Source organism: Stenella coeruleoalba (genome assembly GCF_951394435.1).
Source record: "Stenella coeruleoalba genome assembly, chromosome: 9".
NCBI lineage: Eukaryota > Metazoa > Chordata > Mammalia > Artiodactyla > Delphinidae > Stenella > Stenella coeruleoalba.
In genome coordinates this window covers 60,161,758-60,188,712 of record NC_137155.1, presented here as the reverse complement: position 1 = coordinate 60,188,712, position 26,955 = coordinate 60,161,758, and the positions used below count along the sequence as shown (strand labels likewise).

The following is a 26,955-nucleotide window of genomic DNA, read 5'->3' as shown; positions in this document are numbered from 1 at the left end:
GGGAAGCTACCAGATGAACCCCCGCCTACCTTGAGTCAGGGGTAAACTAATGGAGGTGGTGAAGGTCTTCTTCCATGGGTCCCTCCAAACTCTTTCCATCTCCATTCCAATCACATCCACTTTTCTGGCTCCTGGCAATTTTTCTTGGGCCAAATGAAAAGCACCAGAACTTTCTCTGGCCTTAGCCCCACATCCAAACTGAAGACTCTGACTGGAAGAGCCCTGGAGCTTTCCCACTGTCTGATACCCAGGAACTGGGCACCTGGATACCAAGATGTTGGGTGAGCATGGGTCTCGCCTGCACCGAAAAGCACTCCACGCTGGACCTCTGGCAGCCTCGGGGACTGGGCCAGGCCTGAAAAGAGCCACGGGGTGGCGAGCAGACTCAAAGAGTCCATACCGAGAGTCAGACACTGCAGGGGGGCTGTCAGGCAGGGCCCACCCCGAATCCACCAAAGCAAGGTCACCAGCCTCAGCTCACAAGGCCTCCCACACAGGGTCAGGCGATCACTGAGGCTGGTGGGGACAGGGTCTGGTGGAGCTGGGGACCTGCCTGAGGTGAGCAGGGACACAAGGTAGAGGGGGAGGGATGGGACGACTTTCCCAAAATTAAGGAGTATTTACATGTCTGGGGTCAACGCCCAGGGGCCCACGGTGGGCGGGGCCAGCGCCAAAACGGGGAGGGGAAATACCCGTCTGCGCCCTGCATCCTTCTCCCACCTCGGGGAGCTGGGCTCCCAGCCCAGGGCCAGCCCGAAGGGAGAGAAGAGGCACAGCACGCGTGGGCCGGCGCCCACCCACCCGAGCCCCAGCCGCTGTTCCGAGGAGAGGAGGGGGCAGGGTGGGCTCAGGTGGCCAGGTTGTCGGCTGGGAGGCCAGACATGCGGATCTGGGAGCTGCTTTTGCTCAGGATGGAGAGCTGGGTGCCCCCGTTCACCCCGCTGCTGGCCAGGGACGGGTGCCGGTGCTTGAAGTCCATGGTGAAGTAGCGGTTCACCTTCCAGCTCCGCCACTTCCGCTTGATCTCCGCCTGCACCTGCGGGGGGCAACTCGGGCGGTCACTACTGGGCAGACACCCTCCCACACCTCACCCGCCCGCCTGCCGGCCCTGGGGCCCCTCCCAGGCGGGCACTCCCATTAACGGTGGCTGCAGATGAAGATCGCCTGGAGCGCTTTAAAAACCCAGATGCCCAGACCATATCCAAATCTCTGGGGTGGGGCACCCATATGTTTTAAAGCTTCCCAGGGGATTCCAATACGCCGTTAGGGTTGAGGATCGCTAAATAAAGCACGCTTCTGGGCCAAGACCCCCATGCTGCTCTTAGCATGGTGCGCGCAGGGCATGCCCAGTTTCCGCGCCCACATACCCACCCCTTCGCCAGCACTTCTGTGCGGTGCCGGCACCCTCCACCTCCAGTTCCGGCTCCCACTTCCACCGTCGGTCCTGACAAGCTGCTTGTACTCCGACTTCTTGTGTCTCCCAGCCACTCCCTGCAGGGCCCTGTCTGCCTCTCCATATCTACCCTTATCTGACCCTTCGGTAGGTGGTCTGAGCTAATCTTCTTATTTCTCAGATGCAAAAAGAGGAGGAAGCCTGCCACGGTCACCCAGCCAAGGCCCAAGCACTTGGTGCAATGACTTCTGCCCGCTCTCCAAAGCCATCCACCCATTCAGCCCCCATCCCCATCTCAGCATCTCTGTTCTGCACTCTGCTCAAAACCCTCACCCTAACAGGCCTGGAAATGGAGCATTACTAGAAGGTTCCAAGCCGCTCCCCAGGGTCCCTCAAGTCCCGCTCTTACAGGGGATGGGTTTGGGCAGGCAGGCCGGCCTGCTGGGGGCAGGGCTGAACTTTGGATAGCTCCCCACTCAGCACCCCTGCCCATCACCAGCCTCAGAAGCTGTATGTACCATCTCCTGTGCTTTGTCCTTCCTCACTTTCGGTTCGCCCTGACTAAGGTGTGTCTTACGGTGAGAGCCCTCCCAGGTGGGTCTGCACTCAACAGTTGGTGCCTTTATGGAGGGAGCTCGGCTCTGGAGGCTGGGCCTCAGCTGCACAGCAGGCAAAGCGGGAGAGAATCTGGCACAGGGTGGAGGCCGTCAGGAGACGCCGGCACAGCTGCCGGCCCCCTCCTGTAGGTGCTGGGAATGTGGCAGAGTCAAGGTCGGGAGGATCAGCCCTGTGCGCCCAGCAGGCCACAGCCCTGTCTGCTCCCCAGCAAGCTGTACCTCCACTGCTAAGAAGGCCAGGATCTTACCTCCCCATTCAGAAAACAGTAGAGAACAGCCACCACAAAGCCCTAGGGAGAGAAGACAAACAAAACCTGAGAATGCCAGCAAGGAGCCCTCCACCCGGGGTGCGTGGGAGGCCGCAGGAGCAGCGAGTGACACCAGGAAGCAGAAAACTAAGATGATCTGAATGCAGGCACCTGCCTGGGCATCCGCGGTAAGATGGGAAAAGTTCCGTTCCACCAGGATGGCCACGTCCATGAAGCCAAGTGGCTGGCGGGGGCGTTCCCTCCCACTGACAACCCTGGCTTTGGATCTCACATTCCCTTGGTCAAATTCTTCCCATTCCCAAGGGCCAGCTCTAACCCACGTTCTAGAGGAGGCCTTCCCTGCACGCCCCAGAGTGTCCTCTGGGCTCCCCAGCCAGCCCGCAGACCCCCTGAGGGCAGCAGTCCTACAGGACAGAGCAGTCCTGTCTGTAACCGCCACCACCTCCCCACTCCACCCTCCCGCGGCCAGACACCCTCGTACGCAGAACACACAGAACACCACGGAAGTGCCTGGGGCAGAGTAGGTGCTCGGCTCTTCTACACACATTCTTGACTTATATTCTGTGCATTCAGAATTCTTGTGCTGAGACAGGAACCCCAGGCTCTGACTCCCAGGCTGGGGCTTCGTCAACAAACCTCACAGCCTTCCCAGGCTAAGAACCCGAACAGGTAAAATGGCTTTGAATTAAAATGGGGCAAGGGAGAGGGTCCGGTCAGATACACAGAATAACTTTGCGACCATCGAGGTCAAATACTCCTCTAAACAGCTGGGCTAGGGAGAGGCGCTCTATCCTGGGGACTTTCAAGGGAGCCACCCACCGCCTTCACTGCCCCACTCACGCGCCCACCTGTTCATTTACTCACTACGCGTCCTCGCACTGACTCACTCACCCCTTCACGCACTCATTTACAGCCCCGCTTACTGATTCCTTCATGCACGGACTTACTAGTCTCTGGCTCTCTCATTCCCTGGGTCCCTTATTCACATATCTGTTTGCTCATCCCCCCGTTCAGCTCATTCAGCTCCCTGTGACCAGATCCTGCGCTGGGGATCTGTCTTACTTGGGTAAGACAAAGCTCCAGCACTCACGGGGTGCACGTTCTACAGGCTGAAGTCAGAGAGGTCTCTTGAGGCCACTCTGCCCACCCCCGGGGCCGATGGTGAGGGGCGGGGAGCTGCCGCCTTTGATTGCCCAAGGGAGGCCTGGCTCAGGACACCCAGACGCAGCAGCAACAAGAAAATAACAGCGTGTCTTCTCGTGGGAGCCTAGAGGGTGGACAGTAGAAAGGGCTCTCCCAGCTCCCTTCTAATCTAGTCCTATTATTCCAGAGGTGGAACCTAGAATAGGTTAAAGACATAGAACCACCAGCAAGGGAGAGGCCAGGGCCCTGGCTCCCCATGAGTTCTGCCCTCCACACACACCACACCTACCTGGAAGGAGCCCAGCCCCAGCTCAAACACAAGTCTCTCCCTCTTGCTGACGTCCTCTGGGGAGAAAGCAAAGACCGTGTAGTGGATTCCAAATAGTGGGATGAGCAGCAGGGTGGACCGGGCGAGCCGTCTGTGGGGAAAGAGCAAAACCGCTGCTCCGGGAGCTGCCAGGGCTTGGGGCCAGAGCCATGCAGGGCAGAGAAGCCCAGTCCCAGCCCCTACTCTCCCCCGGAGCTGGGGCCCCTATCCACGGGCTCCCTCAGGATTCTCTCCCGGTGCGTGGGGCCTGGGGGAGATGGCAGCCAACAGAGCCCAGGCTTCCAGAACTCCCTGGGAAGTGCTGGGGAGACAACCCCCTGTCTGCAGGGCACCCATCCCTCTAGGCCATGCCGGTATCCCGTACAACCACTAAACGTGCACATGTGAGTGTGTGATTTACACAGACCCTTTCTGGGAGGTGCGAAGCCTTTGGGAAAAGTGAAGTCAGGGCAAAACCCTGGGATTGGATTTGGAAGGACAACACGAGGTGTCCTCAAGCAAAAAAAGCATTCTCCTGCTCTGAAGAGCAGCTCCCTGTGCCTGGAAAGAGCAGCCCCTAGGGAACCACAGAGACCGTCGGCTTTCCTGAGTCTGGGGCTAGCCAGGCATGCTCGTGGAGAGGGACGGAGAGGCGCTGATGACAGGGAGGCGGGTGGGGAGCACTGGGTAGACCACAGAAGGAGAGACACGGGAGGGGTCCTAGGAAGGATTTACTGACTCCGAGCATAAACAGGAGGAACCTGCCACCTGGGAAACTGAGCTGGGGGAGCAAAGGCTGTCTGCTCAGGTGGGAGTAGAACGGGCAAGGGAGAAACGGCCCAAGGGACCTCAGTACTCTCTGAGGCCAGCTCTTCTGAGGTTCCTCTGACTGCAACTGGCTCCTGGGCCCAGTGGGGAGGGGCTCTTGTCTGAGAGGGTGGGGTACAGAAGCCACAGGAAAACATCAAGAGTAGGCATGGCGACGTGCTCTTTGTGGGTCCTGCTCCGGGGGGAGGGCGGTTCCCAGAGGGTCTCCAAAAGGGGGGACCCCATCTCTGCCCACCCCAGCAGACTGGCTCCCTTTGGATCTCCTGGAAGAGCCAGCCCCGCCTGACAGGTGCAGTCCTCTCCCTGGGCCCTCCTAGCAGAGCTCGGCCCACCAGCATGGGCAGCGGGGTACGGGGGTGGCCGTTTGACTTGGGGCAGTCACGCCGTGTGCCCCTCCCTCCCTCTTTCCCATCCCAGCCTTTCTGGGAGAGAATGTTCTACTGAATGTGGGGCCTCCGGATTTCAGGAGTAGAATCCACGGAGTCTGAGTGATGCCCGTGGCTGACCAGCATCTACCAAGAAGGAAAGGATGGGGAAGGGGAAGAAAGAAAAGCAGGGGAGGGGACACAGCGGAAGGGGAAGGAATAGCCTGGGGAGACCTTCAGGTGGACCAAGGCTCAGTCCCGGAAGTAAACAGCCCCTCGAGTGCCCAGTGCCCACCAATCCTCCCCGTGCTCACTGACTGCCCATTCTACAGGACCTGGGGGTGCCTGGACCAGAGCGGGCGCCAACAGGATCTGAGGGGCTCCCACTCGGAGCCCAGCTGAGTTTGGGAGTGGTCTAGCCTCTCATGTGTCTGTCCTCTCTCGGATGTGGCTCTCTGAAGGCAGGCACGGGACCTCACTTAACTGTCATCTGCCCTGGCCAGCACACGCCCTGCACAGGGCTCACACTCGGAAAGTGCGTGTCCATGAAGGGATGGCCACACGGGCCCGGGATGAACACCTGGGAGCCCTTGACACTGAGCATGACCTGAGAGCCCTGCTCATGCTCATCTCCAGGCACCCAGAGGGCAGCGAGAAGTGCTGGCTGGAGAATGAAAGTCCAAAAGGAAGAGGACAGTGGCCTGGAAACGCAGGCGTGTGGACATCTTGCGGGTGCCTCTGTGACCCTGCCTAAAGGGGTTACTTTAAAAGAGCAGCTTAACTCAAGAAGCTGAGGAGGGAAGGCAGCCCGGGGATGTGCCGCGGTCCCTGCCTTCTTGCCTCCTCTCCCCAGAATGGATCTGTTTCCAGGGATCTGCCCCTGACGTTTGAAAAGTGCCCTGGAAACCGAAAGGCCAAACTTCTCCAGCTTCCGTGGTGGTGGCGGATGGGACAGGTTTGGTACGTGAGAAACACAACCTTTCAGGCCCTTCCCGGCCCCAGGCAGATGTGGCGAATGCAGCAGGGCATCCCACAGTATAGTCCAAGGGCAACGCCTTCCCTCCCCTGTGGCCCCAGTGCAGCCCAGGAATAATCAGGGACTTCTGCCAGGGACCCAGGGCACCCGCATGACTCCTTTTGGTAGATGGGACAGTGGAGGCAGGTGAGGAAGTCACTAGGTCTCAGAGTCCGAGGACCTCTGTCCTTCGGAGGCCTTGGGGTGGGAACATATGGTGTGAACCTTGGAACCCCGCGTTGAGGAGTCACAGACTCAACGCTACGATCTGATTAACCCAGAGAGACCGCGGCACAGGGCCTTGGCCTCTGTCTTCCTGCCCCAAGGAGGCATCACCGGGCCTCCGGTGTACAAAGAAGAGCTCCAAGGGTCAGAGCCCCCCGAATTCCAGTGGGCTCCCCCACTTAAAGGGGTGTCCAAGTTGGAGCTGAGGCTCCAGCAAGAGATGCCCCAGGACTCCCTGGGTTCAAATCCTCACCCTGCCAACCGTGTGGCCTTGGGCGAGTCATTTCACCTCTCTGCGCTTCAGTTTCCTCACCTGTAAAATGAGGATAATACAAGTACCCACCTAATAGGCTTGTGTGGGGAGCCAGCCACTCAGCACGTTCGGTGGGAGTGAGGTGCGTGGGGTGAGGGTCCCGCCCCCTGCAGGAGGACAGCCTAAATGAACTCAAGCTCAAGGCCCTTAGAAATAATCTGGCAGTTGCAAAGGTTGAAACCCAGAGACGTGGGGATTGGCGGAAGACCACACAGCACGACAGCGGCAGTGGCAGAGGCTTCTGCACCGGCCGCGCCCCACCTGCTCCACAGTGGGCACAGCCCCATGCCCGCAACCTCCCCTCCTGCCCCAGGCCACGAGGTTGCAGAGAACTCACAAGACACACAGATGTCAACATGCAACAGCTGGGAAAGGGCTTGGGGCTGGAGGCACAGGCTCGCTCCCTGCTCTCCTCCAGCCTGGGCGGACGCAAGCTCTGGGCGGCGGCAGCAGCAGCATGCGTCCCCCTCCCGTCCAGAGCACCCGGCCGCAGCCACGCCACGCACACTTACAGAGTAATGGTGGACAGTTCTGACATCTTGCAAGGGTGCTGCTGAGCCCGCTGTGGCCTGCAGTAGCATTTCTGCACGCAGCTGCTGGGTGTGACAAGATGCGCATTACTGTCAGCTGCGGGCACTGGGCAACGAGAAACTGAGGTGGGACTTAGGGCGACACGGCTCACAGGGCGGGCAGAGAGGCCCAGGGTGTAGAGAGAGACAGGGCCGGGGCGTCACGTGGAGGAGAAGGAGGAAGCCAAGGGCCGAGACGTGGTCAGCTCTGGACGCAGAAATACACACCTCTACATATATACGTGTGTGCACGGACGCACAGGCACACGCGAGCCCTCACACTGGGAAACCGACAGGTGGTGGGGTTCGGGAGGGAGGGAACACGTGTGTTTGGAAGGTGGGGCCTGACTGGGGCTCACGCAGGGGACCAGGAACTGTCTCCAGAGTCAGCTCCAGGCACAGAGCATGGCCTTGACGGAGATCCCTCAGCAAGATGGGCAGCTGGAAACTCACGCCATGGACCTCACGCCGGCCCAGCCCTGGAATCAGGCCATTTCTGCACCTGCTTGTGAGAACCAGCTGGAGCACCCACTGGTCCTCCCCCCACCCTCCCCTCCCGCACCTTCCTCTGACTGAGCCCCCGGGTACCTCAGTGTGGGCCTGAGGGGAGCAGAGGTAGGATGGATGGAGCAGACCCATGAAACACGACACATCCACCATGTAAGTTAAAATTCAGTGAAAAATCCACTTCTTGGGTTGCCTGAGCCACACTACTAGGGCTCAACAGCCACAGGCAGCAGTGGCTCCTGGGCCGGACAGCACGGGTCTGGGGCATTTCCAACACTGCCGAGAGTTCCACTGCACAGTGCTGGCTGGACTTCTCGATAAAAGTTCAGAGGGCAGGGGCTGAAGGCTGAGAGAGAACCTTTCGGGCTCTGCCCCGCTGCCTGCGGAAACGAGTCACCTTAAGGAGACACCCACAGGTGGGCCCAGGATGCCCGTCCAGCTCTACCCGGCACTGGGCGAGGCACAGAGCTCTGCCTCCTCAGAGAGGTCTCAGGCTCAGTTTCCACCTGCTTGTGCTTGCGTCGGCACAACTCATTTGTTTCCATCTCTGACAAACATGGAAGAAATGGAGTAAGAGCTGTGTCATCTCGTCAGACTGCAGAAGAGGTGCCCATTTCACACCCCCTCCTCAGGCACCGTGTGGCGGAGCTCCTAGTAGCTGCTGGCGAACTGATCAACCTGAGGGGGTCGGATGCAAATAAGAACAGATACGCACAAAAAGGCCAGACCTTTGGCATTCATGGATTCATAATTTGTGATTCCCACTCTTTTAAGAGTAAGTCTGAAGGTCCTTGACATGTAGTGACACGTCATTTTGCTGAGGCGAACATGTGAATCACACACTTCAAAGATGGGGCAAGCCGAGGTCCACCCAGCATCCTTGCCTCAGTTATGTCTGTGGTTCTCTCATTTAATTAACAACATGTTTCAATTCACACCAGACTGTGAGATGGGCACTAGTGAACCATCATACAGATGACGGATGTTATGATGCTCTGCTACCCAGACCAGCAGTATCAGTACCACCTGAGAGCTTCTTAGAAATGCAGAATTTCAGAGACTGGCTCAGACCTGCTGCCTCAGAATCTGCGTTTTAACAAAATCCCTAGGTGCTCCACCTGCAAATCAAAATTCCAGGAACACTGTTGTGAGGAAGTCATGTATTTGAGAAGTTTTTCATGTGCCTCAATGAATGTCAAAGGTCTGTTTTGTACACATACAAAGAGACAGATGGACACATACAAGTATGTTTTCCTCAATAATTAAAAGAGCTTAATTGGGTATTCAGGAATGGAAGCCATTCTAGTCTACAAATTTATTCTCTACCTTGCCCAGATTGAAAGGTTGACTACTCTCTCCTACAGCCAGTGGCCTGACCCCTCAACCTTGGCCTGGAAATCACAGAAATCAGGGTCCAGGAGCCCAAGAGCCCAAACCTCAGATGTCACTTCCTGCACACCCGAACTCTAAAGCTTCAGCTGTTCTCCTCTGAGACCCCCTTTCCCCAAACCTCCAATGACTGTTCAAAAGAATCCAGTGAAAAGAAACAAAAAGGAAAAGGGGTGGCAGAAAAGCCAGAGACAGGCATGAGAAAGAAAGACGTCAGAATCTCTGAAAAGTCACTTGTTAGTGAAAAACAGAAAAGAAATGCAATCAACAGGAAGAGAGAAACCTAGGCTGGCTGATCAGCTCAGTTCTCATTTGGATCCAAGGGAGGATAAGAAACTCAGACAAGGGTAGCGGACGGAGGCTGCTTGGAGAACCCCACAGCAGGTGCACGGCTCACACCCACATCTGCAAGTCAGGGAGCCCTGGCTCCCGGGCCTGACTCTGCCAAGGCTTTGCTGTGTGTCTGCAGGAAGGTCAAAGCCATTTCTAGCCCATCTATAACCCAGGGATGCAGCACATGGTTTCTTCTGACCCTGCTTTGGTCTCAAGCTAAACTCCACGAATGCTGCAGTGTCTTCTGCGTGCAAGGCTGCCTGGGCTGTAGCCCCAGGATGCTAGACAGAGAGCCCTGCAGGGGAACCCTTTGTGGGCAGCACCCCTGTCTATTTCACCCTGCTCCTAGCGGTCAGCATAGCATTGGACACTCGGCAGGCCCACAGAATGTTGTGACCTGAGCTAAACGTTCTCCATAGGGTCCCTCCTGGTGCTAAGATGCTGTGTACCCACAGAGCCCCGGCCCAGTCCCCAGGGAGGCACTCCCCACCACACTGGTACGCCAGCCAGCAGCCCAGTTCAGCAGATCTTGGAGTTTCCCTGCCCACCCTCCTTCTCCCCCACCGCCCCCCCAATGAGGACCAGCCAGCCCTCAGTGCCCCTGGCCTGACCTGGGGGGGTCAGGGCACCTGAGCTCAAAGCTTTGTTTGACCACTGACTTGCTGATTTTAGGTGTTGCCACTTTCCTTCTCTGGACTTCAGTTTCTCCACCTGCAAAATGGGGGCAAACATTCCCTACTGCCAATCCCTATCAGGAGCTGTCAGGATAGGGTGCTCCCAGACAAGGGAGAGAGTGCTTTGGAAGGAGAAGATAGAGCCCCATGTGAACTGGGAGCCTTAGGCTGTGGGCTGAGAGGTTCCCGGCTGCACTTCTGCCTAGACATGGAAAAGTCTGTCTTCAGAGGCGAACGTCATCCCTCCGACACTGGGTAGGTCACAGCCCTGCTGCGCTATATGCTATCGGGTTGGCCAAAAAGTTCGTTCGGGTAACATCTTACGGGAAAAACCTGAACAAACTTTTTGGCCAACCCAATACATCACGGTGTCTGTTCTCCTTCCTTTACCCCAAGGTGCCGTGGGGACCTGCTCTGTGGGATGCCTGAGGGAAATACAGATGGGGTTTCCCTCCCTGACCCCAGACCCAAGCGGCAGCTCCCAATGCCCATCTTGCAGCAGGGAGAGCACTGGGAATAAAGCCAGCTCCCTGCAGGGCCAGGCCTGAGATGTTCTCAGCACAATCAGTGTCTGCCCTGAAACCTCACCCTCCTGTTTCTCAACCAGTTGGCTTCTCACAGAGGTAAACTCTGGTCCCCGAGACAAGGCAGGCTAACCCTGACCCCAGAATGGGGCTGAGCCCAAACCCTCTGCCCCAAACCAAGTCGAGCCTAAGCGCAGGCTTAGCCCCGACCCAGGCCCACACTCCATGCCTGGCCACTGCCCAAGTCCTGAGCTCAGCCACTCCTACCAGCCAGTGAGAGAATGGAGGTGGCTCAGGGCCACTGTCTCGCTGCAGGAGCCCCAGCCCCCAACAGGTCCCTCTGCGGCTGGGTCGGGAGCGCCGTCTTGGTCTAGGGAGGAGGACAAACCCTGATCATCTGAGCAGCTGGAACCAACCTACAGGAAGGGGAGTGAATGCTGGTCTGAGGGCACAGGCAGGGGGTCCTCTCGGGCTTTCTTGGGGATGCCCAGGCTTAAATTTGTTCTGGAAACAGAGGAAAAACCCGGAAAGCTGTTGTGGGCAGATATGAAAGGATATCAGCCCAACACGTAACTCTGTTGACCCAAGGGGACTCGGACGCAGCCCCGAAATCTCCCTCTCCTACCATGTCATGCCCCTTTTTTAATCCCCCCCATTGTCTACCCCCTTCCCCACCTGCAGCAGACACCTCCCAGCTCAAAGCACTCCAGGTGGGGCAGTTTTTTACAAGGCTGGAACCCACTGGGGCCTCTTCTTCCAGGAAGCCTTGTTTAACACTATCTTCTTGTCTGTAAGGTCAAGAAGTGCTGATGGTGCAGATGATGGTGGAAATGATGGTGCAGTCGAGTCTGAAGTCAAGGGTCTGCCTGCACTGTGGCTATGGCCTCACTCTTTCCTGCTGGATTCATCTAACTTCACTGATAACTAGTTCCCTTGGCTGTAAAATGGGGATTATGTTTAATCCAGATTTGCCGTGTGGGCATTAAACATGCATGTACTGAATGGCAAGTGTTTTTAAATGCTCTGAAGTTCTTCGCGGCATGGCCACTTTGAATGTCCCTCACTTTCACCAGTAGGGTCTCCTGGACCCTAGAAACACTCAAGCATGATGCTGCATTTAATGGGATCAAGCTGATCCCTTGTCCTGTGTCAGCCCTCCCACCTGGCTCGCAGACCACATCCACCTGAGGTTTCATCTTTGGGGCTTGAGACGAGCACAAGTTTAGATTTCTCTCAAAAAAAAAATGCTGAGATTTGAGGGGGATTTTTTACACGATAAAAGTAAACCAGGGCTTCCCTGGTGGCGCAGTGGTTGAGAGTCCGCCTGCCAATTCAGGGGACACGGGTTCGTGCCCCGGTCCGGGAAGATCCTACATGCCGCGGAGCGGCTGGGCCCGTGAGCCATGGCCGCTGAGCCTGCGCGTCCGGAGCCTGTGCTCCGCAACGGGAGAGGCCACAACGGTGAGAGGCCCGCATACCGCAAAAAAAAAAAGAGTACACCAACTACAGCCATACCCCTGGGATATTGTGGGTTCAGTTCCAGACCACAGCAATAAAGCGAATACTGCAATAAAGCGAAGTATTACAATAAAGCAACTCACATCAATTCTGTGATTTCCCAGTGCATATAAGGGTTATGTTTACACTGTCCTGTAGTCTGTTAAGTGTGCAATAGCATAATGTCTAAAAAAAAATGTACACACCTTAATTTGAAAACACTTCATTGCTAAAAAATGCTAATCATCTGAGCCTTCAGTGAGTCGTAGTAGTAACAAAGATCACTGATCACAGATCACCACAACTATAATAATGAAGACGTTTGACATATTGCGAGAATTACCAAAATGTGATGCAGAGACACGAAGTGAGCAAATGCTATTGGAAAAATGGGGCTGACAGACTTGTTCAACACAAGGTTGTCACAAACCTTTAATTTGTAATAAAAGCGATATCTGTGAAGCACAGTAAAGTGAAGCGTGATAAAACGAGGCATGCCTGCAGCTGGTTCTTTAAACGTTTGTACTTAAATGTATAAACCCTGTGCTAATTACAGATGGTTCTTACCTATGCATTAGGAAGGCCTGACAAGACTCTACCGCTCCCAGTCTACAATTTACCTTGAAAACCCTGGCTCCACACTTCCTTCCCTCCAGACCCTGGGGTTCTTGCTGCCTGGGGAGGGATGTCCAAGCTGGTAAAGTATGTCCGGGGGTCAATAGAGGGTCCTTACTCAGGCTGCAGCTGAGCCACCATGTGTGACCCTGCACAGGCAGAGTGAGGGGAAGCTAGGAGAGGCCCCAGAGGAGAGGTGCCAGGGACCTCAGAAGAAGAAACAGATCCTACCAGGAAGCAAGGTGGGGCAGGAGCTGGGGGAACCATGGTTGCTTAGAGCTCAAAGGAGAGACAAGGCCGACTTTGCTACCCACCAGCTTCAGAGGCCCGAGATGACTGCTAGCGTGGGAACCAAGCCACCCTCAAGCAGGATAAGCAGGCCAGACGTAAGGACGTGGTTTCTGACACTGGACCAGAAAAGGTGAGGGGAGCGGTGGGGCCCTGTTTTGTGGCTCCTGGGGAAGAAGGCAGGAATGATCTCTCCGGGGCAGTTACTTGCAGACAGCTGGCCCTACCAGCCCATCAGGGCAGGGCCTCCAAGAGTTTATGACTTATGTGGATGAACAATTTCCAGCTACATAACATACACATATAAGCAAAGGTTGGTAAACATTTGCCAAAACATGAAAAAATAAAGGGCAATAAATGGAGAGCCAAAAGAAGGAGGGGAGGGGCGGTCAATGTAATCATCCTACACGCGGGGAGAAGCAAGCCTGACGGAACCAGGCCCTAGGCTAATCCCTGCCCCCAGCGGAAGGGCTATCACAGGAGAGGTACCCAGGCTGAACAGAGACCAGGGGCAATCTCCACTGACCTGGGGAAGCCTCAAGGAGCCTGAGGGAAGGATCTGGCGCTGATCCCTGAGCAGTTCCTGCCTCTCCCTCTCTCCGGGAGCATGGCAGGGTGGAGGAGCCCTCTGCTGGAGTCTCTCTGCTGTCCCACTTGTCCACTGGGCAGCCCATCAAGGTTCTGAGCCCCAGGTTGCAGCCTCTGATGGAGGCCGGACCAGCCCCCTCTGGTGCCACGAGAGTACTTCAGCTCCTTCTAACCTGCTCTCTCCTTAAACTGAGGACGCAACACATACGGCTTCCACGCCAGAGACTGTCCTCAGATTCCCTGTGCCTAGGTGGCCCCTCCAGCCAATCACAGGGCACCAACCTGCCTCCCCGGGGCCGGAAGTGCCTCACAGCACACACACCCAGATGGTCACGTTCCTGACCACAAAGCAAGAAGGGTGAGATGGAAGACGGCTGCGGGAGAGGTGGGCAACTATATTTTACAGGTACTTTAACCCAAAAGAATTCTTGCCAATGCCCATGCGAGGGTACCCCGTCAGCGACACCCAGGCCTTCTCCTCCTGTGTCCTGTGTGCAGGGCCCATACAGCTGTTGGACTTGACCATGGCATTCACCTAATGGTACTTACAAGTAGATGCTGGACTCATTGCCTCCCATGTCTGGAGACTGAAGTTTCTGCACGAGGATGACAATGATGCCGACGAAGAGCACAAAGTTAACCTGAGAAGCAAAGAAAAACCAGATGAAAACGGTTCTGAGCAAAGACTTTCCACACCCCGGCCTCCGCACTGTCTGTTATTCCCCCAGCAGGGCCCTCCTCCCATCCAGGCAAGATCCCATCTAGGCTTAGAATCTTCAGATGGCAGCATGAACACTCATTCACCCCCCAGCCTCCCTCCATATCACTGAAATGACAGAAGAGAGAGATGAAGAAGAATTCCATAAGAGTACTGAGAAATAGCAAAGATTATCATGAGTGAGCCAGAAAAGGGAGCAATCTCTGGAAAAGAAAGAGCCAACAGTGTCAGGGTGATGGAAAAACTACAGTGCCAAGGAGAGAAGAGGCTATCGCAGAAGTGAGAGCTGTGCTCTGGAGAAACTCCAAGTCCAGAGTCACTGAATACGGAAAACCAGAATGGACAACCATATAAGTATTATTAATTAAAGGACTGCCTGGGAATAGCAATAACGTTTACCTTCAGACAAAAGCTCTCTAAACAAAGTGGGAAGCTGTGTGTATGGTGAGAAAGGAAGAGGGAGGGGAGCAAATGAAAAGAAACAAGGCGACTACGCGGCAACATCTGGCTGTAGCAAAGCAGTGCTCAAGGAGGAAACGGAGAGCCTAACACTAACTTAATAAAAAATAATAAATATTGAAAATAGAATAATTAACCATTCAAATCAAAATCTAGGGAAAGAGTACCACAAATTTAAGTTATACAAGAAAGAAGCTAAAGATAAAAATTCATTAAAGAGGGCTTCCCTGGTGGCGCAGTGGTTGAGAGTCCGCCTGCCGATGCAGGGGACATGGGTTCGTGCCCCGGTCTGGGAAGATCCCACATGCTGCGGAGCGGCTGGGCCCGTGAGCCATGGCCGCTGAGCCTGCGCGTCCAGAGCCTGTGCTCCGCAACGGGAGAGGCCGCAGCGGTGAGAGGCCCGTGTACCGCAAAAAAAAAAAAAAAAAAAAAATTCATTAAAGAAATACAAAAAAAAAAAGTAGACTTGATCGATAAAAATAGAATTTTTTGGTTTTGCTCTGCTCGTTTTCACAGATCAAGTAGAATGGTAAAGCCTCCTCCAGAGGGCAGGGTTCTGTCAGTCCTGCTTTCTACTGCAAGCTCAGTGTCTAATCAGTACCCGGGATTTAGCACAGTAAATACTGTTAACTGCACATGTTAGTCCAAAAGGAGAAAATGCAATCAAGCACATTTAGGGATGAGAAAGAGGACAACAGATGTACAGAATATTTTAAATCATCACAAGGAAAAAAAAATCAAACAAAATGGGAAAATATAAATTAATCAAATCAAATCAACATGTAGAAAATGAGAATAGAGCAATGACCTCAGGAGAAATTTAAAAAGTACTCAAAGATGTATGCATGAAAAGGCACCAGCCCAGATAATTTTACTGGCCAGTTTCAAAATACCTTTAGGGAAGATGTAATTTACATACTACTTCATTATTTAAAAGCAAATAAAAAGAAAACCTCCCAAATTACCTATGAGGCTAACAAAACCCTAGTACAAAACCTAGACAAGGACAGAAAGTGTGTGCGCGCACACACACACACGCACACGCCTAAAACCGGAGAACTTACAAAGAACAAATGTAAAAACTATAAACAAAATATTAACAGACAGAATTTAGCAGTGCATTAAAAGAACAAACAGATCACGGCCATAAAGGTTTTATGTCAGGAATGCAAAAAAAATCTACTAATATTTGTTACATTAACAGATTAAAACAACGAACTACCTTTATCCCACATAAGATTGGTGAATAGTTCAATAATGGAAACATCAACAAAAACATAAGAAATGAGCACTTTCGTACTCTGCCTGTGGAGGGCAATTTGATATCCATGAAAATGTTAAATGTATACATCCTTTGTCCCAGAAATTCCACTCCTGGGATTTACTCTAAAGCATATTCACACATAACTCAAGAGTATGCACAAATATATCCACCACAACATTGTTCATCATGAAGATAAACTCAATATTATAAATGTCCATCACTAAGGGAATGATCAACTAACGTCTCCAAAACACATTTGATAAAATTCAACACCTATTCCTGACTTCTAAAAAATAAACACTAAAACAAGGAAAGAATAGAAACTTTCCTAACTCAGTGAAGGTAACTCCCCAAAACTATAGCAAACACCATCCTCAAAGAAACCAAGGAATAAACAGTATAAATATTGGAAATGAAAAGTAAAATGTATTTCCATTTACAGATCATGTAATTTTCCATGAGAACCAACTGAAAATGGATAAGAACCAATAAAAGAGCTTCAAAAGGTAACCAAGGAAAGAAAAAAATACACAAAAACTAATAGCTTCCCTAAGTCCCAGCACAAATACACCCACTAGAAAATATAACGAAAGAATGATTCCTAGACACAGGACGAGCACAAACGGAAAGACACCATAAAGGGAAACCTAACAAGACAACTAAAAAAAACTGTCAAAAATGACTCTATGAGAAAGACTGAATAAATGGAGAATCATGCCATATTCTTGGAAAGGAAGACTCAATATTTTAAGAAAACCACTTCTCCAAATTTGTTTATAAATTCAATGGAGTTCCTATAAAAATCCCAACCAGCCTTTTTTTTGCAACTTGACAAATTTGCAACTTGACAAATTTGAAAGTCCATCTGAAAAAGTGAATGTGCGAGAAAATTTGGAAGGGGAAAAAAATAAGGAAGGGGATATGAGCACACCCGATATCAAAACATGCTGCCAGTTTACAGTAACCTGCCACAGGAAAAGCCAGATAGATTAGTTACATGGAGTAGGAAGTCTGGAACTAAATACAAGTAGAGGACATTGAGTGTTTACGATAAAGCGGCATTTGTACGTAATGGAGAAAGAAGGACCTATTCAATAAAAAGAACTGAGAGGGTGGATGTCCACCCATTGGAAAAAAAATAAGGTTAGCTATCATTTCAGATCAGACAGAGAAATAAAATTTCAGATAGATTAAAGGCATATGTGTAATAATGCAATCTATAAAATTGTTATAAAACGATTAAGAATACTTTTATATCTTAAGGTTGGGAAAGACTTCCATAAACAAGAAATAAGACTCAGTGCTTCCCTGGTGGCGCAGTGGTTGGGAGTCCGCCTGCCGATGCAGGGGACACGGGTTAGTGCCCTGGTCCGGGAAGATCCCACACGCCGCCGAGCGGCTGGGCCCGTGAGCCATGCGTGTCGGGAGCCTGTGCTCCGCAATGGGAGAGGCCACAACAGTGAGAGGTCCGCGTACCACAAAAAAAAAAAAAAAGAAAGAAAGAAATAAGGCTCAGAATTCATGATGAGAAAGCCTGACGGTCTGACTATATAAAATTATGCAATCTTGGATGTATACTTACAACATGTATAACAGATGAAGCATTACTATCTATCGAACAGTAAGAAAGATAACAACTGGACTAGAAAAATGAGCAAAGAATAGATAATAACCAGAATAAAAACAAATTGTCAATAAATATTTGAAAAAAATGCTCTGTTGCACCAGCAATATGGAGAAATGCACATTAAAACAATCAGCTACCATTATCTCCCACAAGGCTGTGCAAAAATTTAAATGATTGAAATTACAAGTGCAGGCAATGATATGGGAATACCCTTTGTGACCCAGCAATTCTACTCTAGGGATTAATTCTAAAGAAATATTCACACGTTTTCAAAACTATGCACAGAACTGTTCCTAGTAGCATCTTCCATAATGAGGGAAAACGGGATAAAGATAAATGTCCAACACTCGCGGAAGAGCTAAATAACTTGTGCGCCCTTTTTGCAGAATATAACACAGCCACGGGAGGTTGGTTTGTGTGGTGACCTCTTTATTTCTCCTCCTCCCTTGCCTTTCAGCCCAGGCCTCTGTTTCTTCCCTGCTTCTTGTCCCAAGGACACTCACCATTATGGAGCCAACCACAGGGGCTTTGATCACCCACCACAGAGCCGTGTTGTCATTCATATCCCAGCAGCTGCAAGACAGACAGAAAGAAGAGAGATGATGCTTGCGGGCATCATCTCTCCTGGCTGGCCGGAAGGGATGCAAGGGCATCACCATCTCCTTCCAGCCAGCCCCTCCTGCAGCTCTGAGGAGGGGCTGGCCGGAAGGGATGCAAGGGCATCACCATCTCCTTCCAGCCAGCCCCTCCTGCAGCTCTGAGGAGGGGCTGGCTGGAAGGAGAGCTCTCAGGCGGGCTGCACACCCAAGCCCAGCCCTGGTTCAAGTGCCTTGGTCCTTCCCTCTGCTCACCTGTCAAGGCAGGGACTGGAGCCCAGGAGTGAGGGCACCAGTGGGCTCCTGGGCGAGGGCCACGTTCCCCCTTCAGACCTAGGGCTCTGGGGGATGCGACCTCACCCTCGATATTCCTCCTCCCCTCCCTAAAAGGAGAACAGCCACTCAGAGTTGGGCCCAGAAGCAGAGCAGGACTCTGAAACCTTGCACATTCCCTCACTGAGTCCCGGCTGAGATGTGGCTGGGTGGGTCCACCCGCAGTGGGGTCAGAGCACAGTCACTGCCCAGGGCTGGGGGTGCAGCCATGCCCGGCATTGGATGGTTTGCCTGAGACAGTTCATGGGACATCAGGACAGCCGCTGACAACCATCTGTAAGAGCCTCCTTGGGGCCCCGGCCCTGGCTCTCGGGCAGGTACTCACCCTGTGTCATCGAAGTAGAGCCTCAGCACAGCCCACACGGACACACACACAGTTGGGGTCCCTGGAGAGCAAGAAAAGGAGCCCCGTGATAACTGGAAAACCAATAGGCCCAGTGTCCCCCTCAGACTTGGGGCTTCTGGGGGCCAATGAACCCCTCAGAGGTGGGGTCCCGACCCATGGGGCATGTCTCCCTCTCAGACCTGGAGTCCTGGGGATCCTAACTGTCCCTCACACCCAGGCCTCCTGGGGGTCCATGTCACTCCCAAACCCTGGGCTACCTCGCCTCTCAGGAGGACTCTTGAGCATATCCCCTCCATCAGACAGTGGGCTTCCTACGAGAAGAGCAAGAAAGCGTCCAAGAACCGGGAGTGTGCCGTCAGCTGCGAGGCAGGTCAGTGCCTCCCTCCTCTGACCTGACGCTCCCGGACGGCAGGACCAAGGACATCCCCGGCCATGAGGCCTGAACCTGTCTGGGAGACAGCCAGGGACCTACCCCAGCCAATGAGGATGTACCAGTAGAAGTATCTCCTCTCGGGGAAGAAGGTCTCCACCAGCAGCGTGAAGAGGTACAGGCCCTCAATGAACAGCCAGAAGTAGTTGGATACGACGCAGTAGTGGAAGAAAACCATCACAGCCTTGCATTCCACCTGCAGGGAGAGCGAGGAGGGGGAGGGTGGCACGAGACCCCGCCGAACCCTGAAAATCCAGCCCAGCAGGACCAGAGAGGATCCTGAGGGCCCTTCAGCTGAAGCATGCTTGGCTTTAGACACCCCGTGGGTCTGAAAGACTCAACATTCCTGGATTCAGAGTTTACAACTGCAGCATCCTGTGAGTCTGAGTCGAAGCTGCCATGGAGGCAGCTCTGCACAGGTCAGAAAACATGGAACCCCCTTTTCTCCCCAGGCTCATTCTCCCCGACCTTCCCGCCCCGTCCCCAGTGTCCACAGGAGAGGCGAATAAGGAGGACCCTGCAGGAGCCTCCTTGGTAAAATAAAGGTTTCAGGCATCACGTAGGTTAGGGGAACACCCCTGGCCCCCCGGAAATCTCACAGATCCCCCTCCAAGTGAGCCCTTTCAGGTCAAGGTCTTGTGCTCTGGGCTGTTCTTTCCATCCTGCCCCAACGAAGCCTATCTTTTCTGCTCATCTCCAAATGTATCAGAACCGGGGAGGTGGTCTGGAGGGAACCCCAGCCAATCAGCCCCTTGGCTCCATCTTGGGTTAAACGACCCGTGGCCAAGCCAGCCCTCTCTCTGAGCCTAGTCAAGCGGGACTTGACATTTCCACCCGACCCTCCTCCACTGCCCTGCCAAGGACACACAGAGGCCAAGGGACAGGAAGTGAAGTCCCGCTGGGGTCTCACTGGCTGCTAGTAACTGCAGGGTCATTCCTGGGTTTCCGTGTTCACTGGGGTCGATACCTTAACCTGCAGGAAAACACCTGGACGGCAGGGCGTCGCAGGGAGGGCCAGTCCTGGCAGGGCTCCGCGCACTCACAGTGGAGACGAAGCAGTGGTTGCCGTCCTGCTCAGCGTAGAGGATCCAGTCTTTGATGAAGACGGAGATGGCCCTCAGCATGAACGACGCAAAGAGGTTCATGTGGATGAAGTTTCGGGTGCAGTGCAGCTTCCTACACCAGCGGCCAGGGAAGCAAAAGGCTTTGAAGTAAGGAACTCCACAGCCTTCCACCCTCCACCTCGGGGTCTGCTTTGGGCCAACTCCACGGCTTTGTCTCAAGGGGGTCCTCCACCTAGACCATCCCCTTCTTCCCACCTAGACTCTAAACCCTCGCTCACTCCCAGGCCCCTGCCACCTGGCCCCACTACCCTGTGACCTACTCCCTCCTGTGACCTCTCTTTATCTAGACCAGGAAGATAAAGTGAGGAACGTAGGTCTCCTGCCCAGGGTCTTCCTTGCTGTGTGGCCCTGGATAAGTCCGTTGCCCTCTCCGGGATCAAGTTTCCCATCTCTTATCCTAGGGGTGGGGGAAATGCCTTCCAAGGGACTTCCAGAGCTGACATCCAGGGAAGCAGCGGGAGGTGGGAGGGATGGAGCAAGGGCTCTGAGCTGGGGTGGGCTGCGCTCAGTCGAATGCTGCCAGGGTCTCACCGGAAACGACACAGGATGACCATGGCAGTGGTGAGGGTGACGAGGGACGTGCTGTAGCCAACTGTGTACAGGGCCTTCACCGACAGGTAGTAATAATCCTGGAGCAGAGCACAGGACACGCAGGGCTCCACGTGGGGCCTGCCCCCGGCCCCCGGCCCCCACGGAACTGCATCTGATCTCCCAGGCGCCCCCCAGCCACCTCCTCCCTCTGCAGGGTCCGCACTGTGCAAAAGCTGAGGGCTGGCAGAGTGCAGGAGCACTGACCAGCCAGAAGGAGGCGCAGCCTCATCCTGGGGGAGGAGCCGGGAGGCCCCCTGCTGGGCCCCACATTAACCCTTCAATGGCTGGGCCACAGAAAGTCTGTGTCTCCTGAAAGAGTAGCTAGGGAGGTGGAGGACGCGGGCTGGGGGCCGGAGGAGCTCAAGCAGCAAACCAGTTGTTTCTCAGCCCAGAATGAGCGAATGAAAGTCCCGCCCTCTCATGCAGCAGGCTACGCAGCAGGTGCTCATGAACGCTGCCTGGGGACCGGAGCTTCTGCACGTCCATCAGAAGTGCAGGCCTCTGGTAGACACACCCCTCCACCCACCTCCTCAGCCTCATCCCTCCACCTCCAGGTGAGAAGCAGACACTCACCTGGTCCCCGGTCTCAGACTCGTACTCATCAAACCCACAAGCGTCGAAATAATGAGGGAACGGCTCCGACCATCCATCCTCTGTGCAGTTCCGGCTCACCACCCTCATGCCTGCAGCAGAACAAAAACTCAGCAAGCCACAGAAATGATTTAAAAGGGCTCCGAGATTCTTAATCGAAAATTACTTCTTAAGCGGGAATTCCTGGAAATCCACATGCCCGTCTGAGAAGCATGGCAGCTGAAGGTTCATGAGATCCTCCACTGTCCAAGGGAAAGTAGTCATTGCTTTTACCCTTATACAAAGGACGAGGAGGGTAGGAGGACAAGGTGCAAGCTGACCTCTAAACAAGGGGTGAGGGGACTGAGCCAGAACGAATCCAGCCTCCTTCCGCCTAGGGAAAGGCCTGAGCCCCTGCCCTAGGCCCTGGGTCGGCACTTGCCAAACTTCGGCGAGCAGAAGAATGACCTGGGATCACAAATGCAGATTCCAGGCCCGAAGATTCTGGCCCAGGAGTCACCTCAGGTGGTGGTGCAGCAGGAGTTCTCGTCACACCTGGAGCTCTAGGTGATGCCTTTACCGGGAGCTCTGGGCCTTCCAGCAGCTGCAATATCCCGTGTCGAGGGGACGCGTGGCCTGCTTAATTAACAAGGACCAGACCTCCACTGACCTAGCGTCGGATCTTATTAAGATACATATTTAGGTTTAGAAAAAAAGAGACTTTGCCTTTTCAGGTTTAGAGGTCTGTTTCCTGTCACTAATACACTTTAGTTTTCTTTTGCTCGAGTTTAAAGGCCATTTTGCAGGACACCAGAGTGGGCAGGAGTCATTGGCTGGCTGCAGAGTGGAGTCCAGTCCGGTTTTCACCCCGCCTGGGTGCCTTTTGGCCTTTAATGATTGCTCATTTCACCTTCCCCGCTCCTGATTGTCTAAAGGTGAACCATGGATGTCTGGGGGAGGGGAGAAGGCAGCAGCCACCCCCTGCCTCCAGCCCAGTCCCGGAGTGTGGCCCCAGGCTGACCCCCCTTCCCAGACTGGCTTCCTGGGAGTTTACCTGGTATGTTAGGACACCTGGGGTTGGCTCTTCCTTTCAGGATTCAGGGGCCAGAAAGTCGTATACAAGAGACATCTGCATAAAAGAGGCTCCAACACCCATGTTGTTGGAAGAATCCCCCCCCCGTGGCCAAGGCCACCTCTGGGGCACTCAGGAAGGGGGGCAAGGGCAGAGGCCAAGAAAGGGGACCCCTACACTTTTCCAACCTCGTGTCCTGCTGGTTGAGTTGGAAGATCTAAGGCCAGTTCTTTTTTTTTGCGGTACGCAGGCCTCTCACTGCTGTGGCCTCTCCCACTGCGGAGCACAGGCTCCGGACGCGCAGGCCCAGTGGCCATGGCTCACGGGCCCAGCCGCTCCACGGCACATGGGATCCTCCCAGACCGGGGCACGAACCCGTGTCCCCTGCATCGGCAGGCGGACCCCCAACCACTGTGCCACCAGGGAAGCCCAAGGCCAGTTCTTTTTAGCCAGGAGTCAGAAACGCACTTCCTGGGACTCTGGGAAGCAGCGGAGGGTGGGCTCTCCTGCCATAAAGAGAGCTCTGCCCATAGCGGGAGGACTGGTCTCCATCGCTGCTCAGATTCTGAGTCTTATGACCCAGGACAAAAAGGACATCTGGCAGGCCCAGGGAGAGAAGGGCTCACTTCTGTCCCACAGTTTGATGCCAAATGGTTCCTTCTTCCAGCAAATCTGTTTCAGGCTGCTACTGGCAACCTCTTTCCAAGTCCCTCTGAACGTTTCTTTCAGAAAGTCTGCACGTCCTAGGGGACCACGGCCTTGGCCAAGCCCTTCCCTCCCCTGGGTCTCCTCTCTGCTTTGCCCACATCGGGGTGGTGGGAAGAGGAAAGGGAAGTCGCTTTGAAAAACATTTTTGTAAAAAAGTATCCTGGAGATACAAGCCATTTCCTTTCTTTTATTTTCCTTCTTTCTCTTTTTATAATACAGCGTGGGCTCAGAAAAGTATAAACCTTTTTGTTCAGAACTCTTCCATGAATCTGCCACTCTACTGCTCTGATAGAAATCTCCGGAAGATGAAGTCCTCTCCGGATTGTCACCACCCTGCAGTGGCTGCACCTACTTCACTAGGCTGTTTTGCCCCAGCACCTCTGTAGGAGCACAGAATCTTAGGGCACGGGTTCTCAAAGTGGGTGCCCCCCCAGACCAGCCCATCAGCATCCCCTGGGAGACTGGCTAGAAATGCACATTCCCAGGCCCCGCCCAGGCCTGCTAAACCAGACTCTGGGAGTGAGGTCCAGGAATCTGCTTTAACAAGCCCATTAGGTGATTTTTAAAGTATGAGAACCACTGTTCTACATATGGGAGTTCAACGCTCTCGGAGACCACTTAAGGAGCTCTTTACTGAGATCTGTGCTTCCCTGAAATTGTATGCACAGTGTTCTGTCTGAGCACTTGCATGCAAATTTCCATGGAGAAAATCCACGGCTTTATCAGAGAAGGAAAGCGAGCTGCCAAAGATCACACAGCCAGAGAGAGGTATAGACCGGCCTGGAAGGAGGGGTTCCCCAAGTTCACAGGTTAGCAGATGCCCTCCCTCCAGCCAGCCCATGGTGAACCCCAGCTCATCCCTTACCTGAGGGATCCAAGGAGTTACTGTCAGCAAATCCGAACTCTCCTGCAAAACAGGCGTGAGCATGAGTCGGGACACCCGGCCATCAGCTTGCCTGGGCTATCCACTGCTTACTCTGCGCCGTGGAAGGCCAAGGCTGCCCCTGGCCTGAAGGATCAGGGCTGGGGGAAGGTGGGATCTTGGCCAAGAGGCTGCATCACACAGAGTAGCCACACACACCTGTCTGACTCACTGCACCTTCCAATGCCATCTCATTTGCTTTGTATTTCTATGATGCTAATGGTGGCCCATGACTCAGTTCTGCGCACTGGACCACAGGGAGTGGAAATGGGACATTGTCGGGAGGATGGGAGGGCCTCTGGAGTGGGAGAGGACTGGAAGAGGGTAATTGGGCCTTTCCTCTTTTTTTGTAGGTGCTTGTTGTTTATCTATTTTATATAAAGTAGTGTGTATACGTTAATGCCAAACTCCTAATTTATCTCCGCCCCCGCCTCTGCTATCCCCTTTGGTAACCATGTTTGTTTTCTATGTCTGTGAGTCTATTTCTGTTTTGTAAATAAGTTAATTAACTGGGTCTTTTCGAGAAAAGGGCAAAGAATAGCAATATGGGTCCTGGGCTTGCATTTTTTCTTTGGTGCTCAACCCTCAATCTCAGCCCACAAACCACTCGCATCAAAGGGAACCCAGAACTCCAAAGACTTCCTCCTCAGACATTTTTTCTCTTTCTCTCCTGACTCTTTATTCCCTCCTCCACCCGTTCTTTAGGCTGAATCTCCTGTTAGCAGTGAACCCCAATTTCCCCTCTACTTCTCAAAATTCTGTTTTCAAGGTGCAGCTGACATGCCACCTCCTCCAGGAAGCCTCCCCTGACATCATCGTTATTCTGCCCGAATGCCACCTGGTTGGGTCTCTTCTACTCTGGAGCTTGCCATACATTCCAACTCCACATGTTGGCTCACTCACACAATCAGGCCTGTACGTGTACATATGCACGTGCCTATGCACACGGGTGGCCTTGTTTGCTAACCCCTCCACAGGGGAGTGGGTGTCAACTTCCCAAACAAGCTCATGAGCACCCTGAGACCAGGAACTCCATCTTCCATCTTCCTGTGTCTCCCCCACCTCCAGATGGCCAAGGAGGGAGGGGGTGGGGGGGAGGTGGGATGAACCCAGCCCCTGATGAGCCTCTCATTCCACCCCCACCCACTCCCAGCAGTCAGAGCCAGGCTCCTGCCGGATGGACAGATGATCGGCAGTCTGTCCTCTCCAAGGTTCCTCTTACCGATGGTTTCCGTCTCCCAGACTGAAACAGAGAGAGACAGACGGACAGACAGAAAGACAGAGAGAGAGAACACAGAGGTGAGCAAGGGGTCTAAAGTCAGGTCTGCTCTCTCTGGGCCCTGCTGACGATTTCCTCCTCTTTCCCACTCCCAGACTCTGGAGAGAGGCTCTGCTGGGGGCGCCAGAGGCATGAGAACTACAAGCTGGGGCTGGACCAGACACTGGAGACTTCTACGACTCCCTCGAGAACAGGACACAGTTAAAGAGAAATATCAGAGGCATGTGTAAGGAGGAGAGCGATCAACGTTCCCGTCTCTCCAATAGCCCGCAGAGCAACAATTATTACAATGAGATTCAGCCCTGAGAACCAGGAAATAAAATGAAAAAACGCCACCTTCAGCTTTCTAAGTATTTAAGGCAAGTCTCACTAATCCAGCTCTGTGAATGGAGATGCTAAAAAGGCCTGCCTTAATGAACCATTAAGAAGCAGGGGTAAATAACACATTCATTGTGCAATTGCCAGAGGGAGGCACAGAGTCTGAAGGAAAGTTTATCTTAAGAAAATGTTATTTTACTGCTGATTCATTTTACCTTTTTTTGTGGTTGGAAAGAAGTAATCCTGCCATGGTACCTGACCCAGAGTAGCTGTTCTGTCAACTTTAAATAAACGACTGAACGAAAGGAGTACGTGAGCGGAGGAAGTGATTAAGTTGGTTTCTATAGGGATGAATTCGAAACTGGGCTGAATCAGCAGGCGGCCACCTCGCCTGACGTCCCACCATTCATACTGTGCCTCTTGCTTCAGAACTTCCCATCCTGCCCTGGGTCACACCCAGTCCCCGCGCTGTCAGGATGGAAGAGTTCAACTGCCACTCTCCTGCTGGGCTGGCTGGAGATTCTGGAGGTGGGAGGTGTGGCTAACAGGCCCTGCTCCGGAGCGGAAGTTGGGGGGAGGCGAGGCAGGGGTACGATGCAGCTAGACCCTGCCTCCTCTGGGCCTGGGCAGGGAGGCAGAGATGGGGCCCTGGCACCCCGATACAATGCCACTACCTCCCTCCGCCGCCTCTTGCAAAAAGAGAAGTCCAGGCACAGTCTAGGTTGCTGGACTTCCAGGTGTGAAAGACTTTGCCGCTGCGTCTCACACACACGTTAGGGACAGCGGCAGGCAGGATTCTGTAGTGAGGTGGAGCTTGGAGACTCTCCACTTCTGGAAGGACACTGGCTGAAGCCTTAGGCAGGTGAAGGACGAAGCTGAGACCCAGGTCTCAAGGGGCCAGAGCCTGGTCGCCCACACGTGTCTCAGACTCTCTAATCTCCTCAGGAGCCCCACCCTCCGTCCTCCTCAAACCAAGGCCCCAGCCCAGGGCTCAGTGGTCCACGGGTGGTTCTCAGTACATCGCCGGCCTGGAGTCCGGCCCCGCCACCTCTCCCCGCCCAGCCCAACTCAGCACCCCTCAGCTTGCCACCCTGCTTCCCGTGACACCTCCAGGGTTGGGGTAGAGGGCCAGTCTGGCT

The 26,955-nt window shown here is 53.8% G+C and overlaps 1 protein-coding gene across 5 annotated transcripts in view; it reads right to left on the bottom strand.

The window, feature by feature from the left end:
• Window positions 1–716: 716 nt before the first annotated feature.
• ADCYAP1R1 (ADCYAP receptor type I) overlaps window positions 717–26,955 on the bottom strand; it is a 50,761-nt gene continuing 24,522 nt past the window's right edge. For 4 of the 5 annotated variants that reach the window (XM_079930913.1, XM_079930915.1, XM_079930914.1 and 1 more), the window contains 12 exons: window positions 25,442–25,462; window positions 24,163–24,204; window positions 21,521–21,630; window positions 20,888–20,985; window positions 20,276–20,408; window positions 19,275–19,428; window positions 18,782–18,842; window positions 18,031–18,100; window positions 14,009–14,100; window positions 3,712–3,841; window positions 2,259–2,300; window positions 717–1,036 (listed from right to left, as the gene is read on the bottom strand). In XM_079930913.1, the coding sequence (XP_079787039.1) occupies window positions 848–1,036; window positions 2,259–2,300; window positions 3,712–3,841; window positions 14,009–14,100; window positions 18,031–18,100; window positions 18,782–18,842; window positions 19,275–19,428; window positions 20,276–20,408; window positions 20,888–20,985; window positions 21,521–21,630; window positions 24,163–24,204; window positions 25,442–25,462 (1,142 nt within the window). In that variant the 3' untranslated portion in view covers window positions 717–847. Of the gene's footprint in view, window positions 1,037–2,258; window positions 2,301–3,711; window positions 3,842–6,987; window positions 7,072–10,891; window positions 11,003–14,008; window positions 14,101–18,030; window positions 18,101–18,781; window positions 18,843–19,274; window positions 19,429–20,275; window positions 20,409–20,887; window positions 20,986–21,520; window positions 21,631–24,162; window positions 24,205–25,441; window positions 25,463–26,955 lie in introns of all 5 variants that reach the window. The other variant, XM_079930917.1, reaches the window with a different exon arrangement.